Source organism: Sceloporus undulatus, chromosome 4 (assembly GCF_019175285.1).
Source record: "Sceloporus undulatus isolate JIND9_A2432 ecotype Alabama chromosome 4, SceUnd_v1.1, whole genome shotgun sequence".
Taxonomy (NCBI): domain Eukaryota; kingdom Metazoa; phylum Chordata; class Lepidosauria; order Squamata; family Phrynosomatidae; genus Sceloporus; species Sceloporus undulatus.
Genome location: NC_056525.1, coordinates 242,341,265 through 242,353,559, shown reverse-complemented (window position 1 = coordinate 242,353,559; position 12,295 = coordinate 242,341,265). Strand labels below are relative to the sequence as shown.

General features: G+C 40.5%; 1 protein-coding gene across 3 annotated transcripts in view; it reads left to right on the top strand.

Annotated features, from left to right (window-relative positions):
• The window catches only part of FAM135B (family with sequence similarity 135 member B), a 177,239-nt gene that overhangs the window by 152,645 nt on the left and 12,299 nt on the right, over positions 1-12,295 (top strand). For all 3 annotated transcript variants that reach the window (XM_042465810.1, XM_042465811.1, XM_042465812.1), the window contains 4 exons: positions 5,332-5,485; positions 5,773-5,822; positions 10,103-10,258; positions 11,004-11,077. In XM_042465810.1, the coding sequence (XP_042321744.1) occupies positions 5,332-5,485; positions 5,773-5,822; positions 10,103-10,258; positions 11,004-11,077 (434 nt within the window). The remainder of the gene's footprint in view (positions 1-5,331; positions 5,486-5,772; positions 5,823-10,102; positions 10,259-11,003; positions 11,078-12,295) is intronic.

Genomic DNA, 12,295 nt, shown 5'->3' with positions numbered 1-12,295 from the left:
TTTGCAATAATTTCTTTTTAGCAAGTGTTGTGTAGAAGCAGTAGTTCTGATCTTACTTTTCCAGAGAATGAAGACACACCATGTTAGCTGTGATGTTTTGCAGCTGGCTTGATAGCTAGGTGATACTCCTTCATATGTCAGGAGGGCCTCTTGAGTGGACATAACGGCTGGGTGGTGTTTCCTACCCAGCTGTCACTGTCACTGTCACTGTCCCTTGTGGAACTTCACATTGTGCTAAGTGAAAACAGAGTTGTCAAGTTATACTTCTGCCTGTAAGAGCTGACAAAATCTGAACCGAATCTGTGACTCTGGGGAGATGGTAGAAAGTTTGCTTAAACCTCATTTTTGGACTGTTTCTTAACAAGGGATGCTGTGGAATGTGATTTCAGCTTTGCTTTGCTGATGGAGGGGCTCGACAGACCACCCCAAAAGGGCGGTCTCGAGCCACCCGGTTTTGCTCCCAAGGAATGCCACATCAGTCAAACTGTGCAGTGTCTCTACACACCAAAAAGAACCCGGAAAAAACGGGTTCTTTTAGGTGCACATGGCCGACTCAATGAGTGTGCCATTGGCCCACTGTTGTGTGTCGATGATGCAAGCACAGTGCTGCACCGTGCGGACACTGCACCGTGCTTGCATCATCATGGTGGCCCCCGTGTGGACAGAAGGCTGCCATGATGCCAGTGCTGGCACGTACTAGGGTTCAGGAGCGTGCGGACTCTGCATGCTCCTGAACCCTAGAATCGGTGCCAGGACTCCACTTTTTGCCCATTTGTATCAGGCTGGAGACACTGCTAGATATGCTTATTGGCAGCTTTTCCATCAGCAAAGCAGTGAAGAAAGTCAGAAAAGCTGCTAGGTATGATGCAGTGGTTTGAGCATCAGACTATGAGCCTTATTGCACTTTACCTTTATGCTGTTTTGATCTGCTCCTGATCAGCTGGAGAGATTCATGGGATGGAAACAAATTATACTGCACCTTTCTTATTATTGCAGTAATCTTTCAATCAAAACACTTTACATATGGATTTCTCTTCTGCAATACAGACACAGTACAGCATCACAGCCTCCACCACTATCCCACTCCTTAGTTTCATGATTGGTCCTTTCTCTCTCCCCTTTTATTCTTTCTTGCTGGCATGCTGGAATGCTTAGCACAGCATGAGATGTTTCATTGCAAGAAGCTGAACAGGAAAAGAATATGGCCATGCTGCTCCCACCATTTCTTTTTTTCATGTGTGGATGAAATAACATGTCCTCGCCTTTTCCTCGGTATGCCTCTATTAACTTTAATAGAGTGCATACTTTAATATTTCAGAAAATGCTTTGCTGACATACTATTTTAGTGTTATAATGTTATGGTGTTTCACCATTGTGAGGGTTTAGACATACCAACGTGATCTTCCTGTCACAATCACTGGAAGTAGTCTGCATACCACCAGCTCAAATCTCCTAAGGGAGGTACTAGCTGGCAATACCCCCAACCTGCCCACATCCCAGCCAGTCATGGGATTCTCATGGAAGAAAGTGGGATCAGAGTTCCACACCCCAAAATCTATTATTTTGAAGCACAAGAGGTAGCCATTAATGGATTATTGTCAACAGGTAAAAATGGAGATTTGCCATGATGCCAGGACACATACAGAATAATGCAGTACAGCAGGCTTGCTATTGTTGCTTTTGCACTGAGATTCCATCTTACTGTTGTAATGTGATAAAGCTCTATGACTCTGGAGACCAGGATTTCATTCCCCACTCAAACATGAAAACCCACTAGGTGATCTTGGGCAAGTCATACACTTTCAGGCTCAGAGCAAGTCCAAGACAAACCTGCTCTGAAGAAATCTTGCCAAGAAAACCCTGCAATAGGGTCATGTAAATCCACAATGACTTAAAGGCACACAACAACAACATACTCATTGGGATGAGAAAAATTGTCTCCATGTTTGTGTTTCTGCCTTCTTGAACAATGCTGTTTAGCGATACAAAAACATGTCTTTTTTACCTTTATGCAAAATCTCTGGGTTTTCTGCAACCCCTCCCCTATGGCAACAATATTCCATTTTAAAAAGCTGTTGTTGTTTGTTTATCTGTGTTAAATTTTTAAAAACAGTGACAATAACAAACAGGACAAACAGGACAAAACAGAAACATAACCACTCACAGTAAAACCTGTACTAAAGAAATACAACATTAAACACATTTAAGAAAGACTTCTAACGTACACAGTCAGAACTCCATATCTGTGGGGAATCTAGTGAAATTCCAGTTCAAATCTACCTACCACAAAGCAAAATTGACTTTTTCTTTTAAGAACTTTCAAAACTGATGGGGAATATTATGTACCAATCCTGGCACAACCCCTTCCATCTGATGGAAAAGTTATTAAACCATGTTCTGATTGCCAGCAAAATGATCTTCCTTCTCCCCATAAAGCTGATACTTTGTAAAGTAAATTGGCGGCAGCTATGATTGTGGCAATAGTGACATAATCATGGCTAAGTAGTAATTGTGAATACAGAACAGTTATAAAGATGAATAAATCCAGATAACTGTTTCATATACATAATCACTATTTAGTCATGATTCTGACATTATTGCCACAATTTTAAGGCATTACTACAGAGGCTGTGTTGACCTTGAAATGAGATAGTTCAGTACTTCAAGAGGCTTCTGACCTTAACTTGCTTCACTTCTTAAAGATTTTATTGGCATCCTGTTGATATCTTATATGTGCTATAGTTCTCTTATACATGTGGTTGAACTTTTTTTTTTTTTGCCTAATGCATAAAGTCCATATTCAGCTGAAGGACATGGAAGCAAAGTTTCTCATGTGATCGTGCATTGTGTATTCATATTTTGCACACTGTGCATTGATTGCATGGTTGCTTATGGTTGCACCTTCTGCCCTCATTTCCAATGTGCATTTAGTTGTGCAGCGTTGCAGTTCTATAACAAGATGGCATAGCACATTTCAGTTGTAACACTGTGTGTGATGTTTTGCTACGTCTCTTGTCTCATCAGTGCAGGATCTTGGCATAATGACCTTCCTGAGACATGGAGTTCATTGACAAGTTAGCATGGCTATAGTGATGTAAGTGATGATGGCAGTGTGGGGAAAAATCTGTAGGCAGAACACCTGTGAAAGATGATTTATTATTATTATTATTATTATTATTATTATTATTATTATTATTATTACTATTATTACTATTATTATTATTCCATGCTTTCCCAAACTCAAAGTGTCTGGGACTCAAAGTGGTTTACAAAAATCTATGTTTAAAATCCATAAGATACAAAAGTTAAAAGATAAACAATCAGAAAGAATTTAAACCAAAATAAAACATATATCATTAAAACACATAGATCAGCAAAACAATTAGCAATATCCAGTGTGTTGTGTAAGATGCATCCAGATGATGTCTTACATATGCGTAAGTTCCGGCATTCCAAGGAGGACAAGTCAAAGAAAATTCTTATGAGGTTTTCATTGGGATTTGATTTTTTTAAAGAAGCCAGAAGCCTGAGATATTCTACACCTTTCATGAATTCCTCTTCCTAATTGTTTCTTTTCATAGCTCTTTTCAAAGTGTCTCCTGTCAAGAATAAATAACCAGAATCACTATAACTCTATTTCTTTGTTAATAGTAACTTGCAACTATCCCATAATGACCTGTCATATTATAGAAAAGAAGTAAATCAATAAATGCAAAGTAAGGCTGTAATTAAAATACTGTAACATGTAAATTAAAAGGTAGTTCATGGTTTCATAATGCTGCTGTTCTAAGAAGCATTGAGACATGATTTTTTTTTAAATGAATTGGAACTTGCTTTACTTGTCTGCATGTTGGTAATATTCAGGTTTTATGCTGATTTATTTGGAGGGAGTCTGGGTGTTCTAGATTTAACTGTGCACTGAATTCGATAATCTGAATTGCCTTAGCATACAGTTCTCAACTGCTCGCCAATTCAAGCTACCTTGTCCTGAAATTCTGTATTTGAAAATAAAATAAGGGTTTTCGTTGTTGTTGTGGTTGTTGTTGTTAATGCCCTTGAGTCAATCTAGACTCATGGTGGTCCTGTGTATGAGACATCTCCAAGATCCCCTATCCTCCACTGCTCTGCTCAGGTCCTGCAGGCTCAGGCCCATGACTTACTTGATTGAGTCTAACCATCTGATGTGTGGTCTTCCTCTCTTTCTACTGCCCTCTGCCTTTCCCAGCACCAATGTCTTTTCTAACAAATCATGCCATCTCATAATGTGGCCAAAGAACAACAGTTTCAATTTAGTCATCCTGGCTTCCAGGGAGAGTTCAGGCTTGATCTGTCCTAGGATCCATTTGTTTGTCTTTTTGGCTGTGTCTATGGTATCCCCATTGCTCTTCTCCAGCACCACATCTCAAATGATTGAGGTGGATTTCAGAACCAAATTAGACATATGATAGGTCTGTGATCATGATCATTCTTTGCTGTTTTATCCACTGTTAGTGACAAACAATCTTACATGCCTGGTTTGAAGATTAAGGAAGTTGACACAAGTTTTTCCAGAGACTAGAATACAAAGCAAATTATAAGAAAAGATACTAAGGCCCGGTACAGACTGCTGAAAAGTGGCAGTCTGGGGCAGATTTTAGGGCTTGGGATTGTGGAGCAACCGCCTGGTCCCGAACCCTAGTGCATGGCAGCAGTGCCATCATGGCAACCTCCCATCCACACGGGAGCTGCCATGATGATGCAAGTGCGGCACAGCATCTGCACGTCGCAGCTCCATGCTTGTGTCATAAATGCATGACAGTGCACCAATGGCACACTCATGGCATCTGCCGCGCACATCAAAAAGAACTCGCTTTTAGGAGGTTCCTTATGGTGCAGAGGGAGGCTGCATGGTTTGGCTGCTGCAGCGTCCCTCAGGGGCAAAACCAGGTGCTTCCAGCTCACCCTTTCAGGGCAGTCTGTCGAGCCCCAAAATTTAAACATCAGGGAAAACTTTTTTACTTTAAAAGCTATTTAACAGTGGAACAGACCACCTCAGAGGTTGGTGGACTCTCCTTTTTGGAGATGTTTTAACACAAATGCTTTACTTGTGTATTCCTGCATGACAAGGGTTTGGATTATATGGCTCTTGTGATCTGTTCTAACTCTATTATTCTATGATTCTTTGCTTCTATGAATCACATAATTCTACCTGAACCCTGATAACTGAATACAAATGGCTGTATTTTCTGATGGACTACCAATTCTTTAATTTAGCATGGCTTTCTTATAAAGGTCAAATTCTAATAATCTACTCCTTTTCTTAATTGTTTTTTTATCGACCTTGTCATGCAGGGCAACTTTTATGTGCCATCTGAAAACTGTATGCAACATGCACACAAGTGGCATAGAGACCTTTGCTTCCTTCTCTTGAATGCATGTAGAGGGCTTCATGTTCATTATGCCATCATAAAGAAAGAGATTCCCAGTTTGCCACAGCTGAAGCCAGGTAAGAGAACAGTGTGAAAGGATAAGAATTTCAATTTGATTTTATTTAAAAACATGGAAATCACCTAACTTGAATGTGGGAGAAAATGAAGCATTTAGAGATCTTGTTTAACTCTTAGTGCCTGCATGTGTTCACTGCTTCAAAACAGTTAGAAATCCTACATTTACTTTCTTTTGATTTGACTAGTGGGGTTCATATCCTTCTATATCCAATACATTCTAAGAGATTTTCAGATTTTTCCCTTCTGTTTCTGCTAACTACCATGCTTCTCACTTTTCTCTTTCTAGAGGAACTTGCTGTAGAAGAAACACTTTCACAACTTTCCTCAGAGCTGCAGGTACTTAAGCATGTCCATTGTGGGATATATTCTTGTGTGAAAGAGAAAAGAGGGAAGGGAGAGACTGCTAGGAGCCAAAATAAATAAGGAAGGTCAAGTGGTCTTAGGTAAGACTGTATTCCTTGACAGGGTGGACCTGAGGAACAGACTTTAACAGGTGAGACACTAGAAACAAAGAACTGTCTTTCTGGACTGGACATTCTGGACCAGCTTTTTCTTCCCACAGCAACTTAGGCACATAAGAATGGTCACAGGGACATAGAAATATTGGAAGGTGCCTTCTTCTGAGTCATACCATTGATCCACCTTCCTCAGTACCGTCAGCTCTAATTGGTAGTGGCTCCTCAAAGTTTCAGACATGAGTTGTTCCTAGTCTTATCTGGAGGCCAGTTGCATTCCTTGGTAGTCTTCCATCCAAATATTTATCCAATCTGAGCACACAGCTTGCAAGTGCAGAGGAAATCAAAGCAGTTTAGAGATGTACAAGTGTGTATTAGGCTCATGTGGGGACATGCCACCTGTCCAGTGAGGAAGTTCAAAAGCACAATATATGGGATGCTCCTAGCATCTTGTAGCACCAAATTATCCTGAACATACACAACCTTGTCTAATTCTGAAAAATAAGTAGGGTTGAGCCACAATGGGTTTGAGTGTTGGGTTAGGACTCAGGAAAACAGAGTTTGAATCCTGGATCAGTAACTGAAACCCACTAGGTGACTTTGGGCAACCAATACTCTCTCAGCCTCTGGTGATGGCAGTGGCAAGACCCCTCTGAAGAAAAACCCATGATAGGTTCTCCTCAGGGTCACCATAAGTTGGAAATTATTTGAAGGCACACAACAACAAGAAGCAGGGTTGAGTCTGTACCTTGATGGAGACCATTAGCAGGAGACTAGCAGGGATCACCAGGTAACACTGGATGGACCAATGATCTAATATGACACAGTTCCCTAATGCCTCAGTAGGATTTCCAGGTTGGTTATCCCAGGCCCTGATATTTCAAGGCCAAAAGCTGAAACATAGGCCCTGTCCTTATGGGGCCAAATGAAATGGCCTCCCCCACATTCTCTCAGCAGGGAGACTGTATGATGCACAGGCCAAATCCTGGTTCAGGTGCAAATGGATCAGACAAAATTTGGCCTATTCAGCACCAGAAATGGGGTATATCCCTCTTAAAACACAACTTTAAAACTTCTTTGTTGCTTAAGGTGGCTGTTTCATAGAATTATAGAACCATAGAGTCATAGAGTTGGAAGAGACCACATGAAACCTGTTCTGTTGAGCTGCCCAGTACATCCATGAATGACACCAGGCACTTGCTCAGTGGTGAGGATGACGTACCCAGCTATGTGATCAAGGTTGGGCACCTCATTTTGACCTCAGAGCTAAGTGACCAATTGGACACTCAGAAAGGCTCACTGAATGTGATGGGAATGGAGGGCCTTTTCAATAGGGGAGGGTCAAGGCAGATTTGGGCCAAGGTACTCCAGGCTGCTCCTGGCCAGAGCAAACAGGACCTATAAAAAGGACCCCAGATATGACCCTGTCTTGGTGATGTTCCATGAGGGAGGATACAAGGGGCATTATGTGTAATATATTAAACATCAACCACAATTTGTGCATGTGTTGAAGTCTGTGTGAGCATATGCATGAATGATGTAAAAACAAACAAGTTCAGACATGTTTGTTCCAGATCCTGGGTCCAGAAAAGATTAAGTTAATTATTACAAATATATATTCTTTTAAGAGTGACAAACATAATTTAATAGTTCTGTTCATATGTAAAACTTTCCCGCTTCTGCCTTCCTCAGTTGTTTAAAATGAAAAATTAGCTAGTACACAAATACATGCACAAGGGTCCTGGCTTTTAGATCTGGGAAACCTAGATTCCTGACTAGCCTATTACACCTGAATGCATTGCTTTTGTTAGATTCACCATCCCCAGTTTTGTCTGATGCTGGAAAGCTTACTATATGGTGCCTTTTTGTTGTGCAGCACAAAGACCTGACCACACAAGCAATTTTTTTAGCAGCTTCCACATCATTTCTGTAGCTACTCTACAATTATAAATAACAAGGGAGTAAAGAACAAAGACAGCATCCCCCCTTCTGCTTGAATACCTCTGCTTGAAATGTGTGGCCTTATCAGGCATCTCTGTCTAATTGTGAACTAAAGAGAAAACTAGGCTGTCCACCCTGCTGGGAGGAGCAAAGAAGAGAAATACTGCCAGTCCTGCAGAAAAGGTTTTGCTCCAGAGATGTTTAGGTTGAGCAGTGCCACCTGGTGGATAATTAGTTATTTGGGGAAAGAAGACTGCTACTTAAAAAGGAGAAACAGAGGGAGAATCTAGTAGCACTGTGGAGACTAATTGATTTTTATTTTAGCATGAGCATTTGTGCATCTCAATCCACTTCTTCAGATGCATTTGTTGGGTGTCTTCAAATCACTTCTGACTTATGGCTACCCTAAGGTACCTATCATGATGGGGGTTTCTTGGGAAGTTTCTTTCCAGTTTTTCCCCACTTCTTTCAGTTTCGTTTTGTTCCTAGTGCCACATAGCCAGAAGGAACAGGGACTGGCTTGCATAAATATACCCCCAAAGAACATGAACAGCACCTTGACAAAATGCAATCCTGTGACAAAGATCATATATATATATATTCTCCTGTATATTCTTAACACCATGAAGAAGCCAGTGGAGCTTTGAAAGCTTGTATCATGTATTTTGTGCATTTTGGTTAGCCGATTAATGCTATCACTGTTTTGTGGATTTTGAATATTATTGGACTTTGCTGATATGTTTTCTTCAGTGGTGCTTTGCCATTGCCATCTTCTGAGGCTGAGAGAATGTGACTTACCCAAAGTCACCCAGTGGATTTATAAGGTCTCAAAAGTCCTAGTCCAACACTCAAAGTACTACATCACTTTGATACATCAGATGCATTACAGAGTGATATATCTCAGCTTAAACAGGGCTGAAACAGACAGCGTAGAGGGGGAGGCTTGATGTCACCCCTTTGATCACCAGATAGGGGTCGCAGCAACCATACACTGTGCTACCCAATCCACCTGTTTGCCAGTGCAAAAAGAAGCATCAGAAAGCAGCTTCTTTTTGAGCCGGCAAAAAGCTGGCTCTTAAGCGACTACCACCGTTTTGTGGTGCTCCTGCAGTGTGCGACATATAAACAACACTTAGTTTGTTCCTGTCCGCTTTTTGTTTTGCTTCCCTTATTTCCTTTATTGCTTGTAGTATTTTATCTGTCATCCATGGTTTCTCCTCTTTCTTTTTTGCTCTTGAAAATGTCTTTCTGCATTCTTCTTTTATTATGTCCCTGGCATCAGACCATAGATCTTCTGGTTCTCAGTCTGTTGTGCTAAGTAGTGCAAATCTGTTTCTTATATTGTCAGTAAATTTTGTTGAGATATTGTTTAGATCATATTTTGGTATGATGACTGGTTTTCTTTTCTTATTAAGTTTTACTCTTCTTTTTGATATGAGTAATTCATGATCTGTACCACAGTCAACACCTGGTCTAGTCTTGTCTACCAGTATGGAGTGTCACCATCTCTTACATCCAGTTATATAATCTATTTTGTTTTTGTGTTGGCCATCTGGTAATGTCCATGTGTATAGCCTTCTTTCTGTTTGTATGAAAAATCAGACACTCACCTGCTACATTTTGAAATATATTTGAAATAGAAGGAAACATTTCCTGAAATTTCTTCCAGGGAAAGAGAAAGTCTCCAACATTACTTGAAGGTAGCTCTCTCCATTAAGAATGAGCCTCTTCTATTTGTCTTGTTTTCTTGCTGCTGGAAGTTCAAGAATCAGCAATTGTGTTGACTGCTTTGACAACCATCTTTCATCATCCATAATGCTTCATCATCATTTTGGGGTATTTTGACAGGGAAGAAACTCAAAATAATGGAGACAAAACAGGCATCATCATCATTATTATTATTTACACATTTGACTTCATTTGCTAAAAGGACATGGGAAGGAGAAATCTTGGACATGTTCTTATTCTTGGTTTAGAAAAATGTTTTGAGTTTCCTCCAGGTGTATTTGTGGGATCACCTTGTTTTCTTGGCTGCAATCATAGTATCTGTCCCAGCCAAAGTAGACCCAGAGAATAAGGTATTTACTTTCATGTTGACCTATCTTTTATCAGTTGATTTAGTGTGTCTACTCTCACTGGGATTAATCAGTACTATTCAGGCATTATTTCATACAATTGTCATTAGTGTATCTTGCTAATATCTGTTTTATATTCTTCTAGATGCTGAACAATCCTGAAAAGATAGCAGAGCAGATCAGCAAAGACCTTGCCTGGCTCTGCTCCCATCTTTTGGCCCTGTGGACCCAGTTTTTAGAGGTTGTAACGTTGCATTCTGATGTCACAGCCTATCTTGTTCAGGAGCATCACACTCTAAGGGTAACAATGGCCAGCAATACTTAGAACAAGAAAATGATAATGATAAAAAGCTGTTGAGTACATGATTAATTTTAGGGACATTACAAGATTGCTTTGTACATCCTTAGAGATTCCCCAAAGCAATATATCAATTTCCCTAAGTTCTCAAATTCCCTAAAGTTTCCTTAAAATTTCCTTCCTTAAAGTTCTAATAGCAGTACCCCTATGAGGCCAAAGAGCTTGTGGGGAGGGGAATATAATCTCCAGTGGGTTCCCTTTATTGTCCTTCCTGAAGGAAGAGTTGGCATGGAGTGGAGTTTATCAAACAAAGGAAAGTCTGGAGGGGAATTGGGGGGGGGGGTTTAAACTGTTGTTAGTTGGTGGGAAAGTTGTGCGATCGCAGGAAGATTTTCACACACTTCCAATTTACCTGCTGTTCGTGACATCACCTTTAGTACCAACCCAGAGATGGAAGATCAAGGGCTTTCATATGCATAAAGGTGACTGTGCGGCACCCTTTCTATCAGAGGTGCAGTAGGCCAGCGCTCCAAATAAGACATATTGCTGCTGTAACCAAAAAGGGTGTGGCCTTTTCTTTAGGTTCAAGAATTGTGATTTTTGTTTTAGAGAGATGGTTCTAATTGCTCTTCTGCTCTCCTTTATCACTATGAGTGGCATTAGCTGCAACTGATTTTATGTGTTTTTTGGGAGGGGGGGATTTGCTTTGTTTGATAAGGATATGCATGTACTATTGTCTGTCCTACAGGTAAGAAGATTCTCTGAGGCTTTCTTTTATGCTGAGCATCAAAAGCTTGCTGCATTGACTTTCCAAGAAAGCACGTACGTACTTTGTATGTATTGATTCAATAATGATGTTGTGATAATTAATGTTGATTCGCCATACTATAGCATCCGCGGGTTCTTTATTCATGAATTAAAGCATTCACTGCTTGAAAATATTCAATATATATATGTATAAATTCCAAAACGCAAACTTTGATTTTGCTTTATAAAAGGAACACTATTTCACTACACCACTGTATTTAATAGGACTTGAGAATCCATGGTTTTTGGTAACCACAGTGGTCCTGGAAGTGAACCCCAATGGCTGGATGAGGGAAAACAAACTCAGGTTGAATCCAGAGAAAACGGAGGTACTCACGATAGGTACCCCAGGTCTAGGGAAGGAACTTTGTCATCCTGTCCTGGATGGGGTCACACTTCCCCTAAAGGATAAAGTTTGCAGCTTGGGAGTACTCCTGGATCCATCTCTACAGTTGTCATCACAAGTAGATGCGATGGTCAGGAGTGCTTGGTACCAACTTTGGTTGATATGCCAACTGCGTCCCTACCTGGACCGAAAGGACCTTGAAGCAGTAGTACATGCTCTGGGAATCTCTCCTCTTGATTTCTGTAACACGCTCTATATGGGGCTACCCTTGTACAAAGTTCAGAAGTTTCAATTAGTTCAAAATAAGGCAGCCAGATTGGTCACCGGTTCATCAAGGTTTGATGACATAACTCCAATTTTAAAAGATCTTCACTGGCTGCCAATCAGCTTCCGGGCCCAATACAAGGTGTTGGTTATTACCTTTAAATCCCTATATGTCTTGGGCCCGAGTTACTTGCGGGAACGCCTCTCCCTACATAATCTGCCCTGCACTCTCAGAACATCAGGAAAGAATTTGTTGGAATTACACACAACCAGACTAACTTCCACTTCCCAGAAAGCCTTTACTGCAGCTGCTCCAAAACTCTGGAACAGTCTCCCAGAAGAGATCTGTCTCACTACCTCTTTGGAGGCTTTTAAGAGGACAGTTAAGATGGATCTCTTCCAGCAAGCTTATCCACCTAATCTCTTATTAAACATATTTTACCTCTTTGATCTAGATTGAAATATCTCTCTCCACTTTCGCTTTGATAGTATCATTTTAACTGTTTTCTATTTTTATATTTTATAGTACTACATTGTTGTTTTATTGTGTGAATTGTATATTGCTATTGGGTTGTAATCCCGCCTCAATCCACCTGGGAAAGGCAGGAAAATATGAATAATAT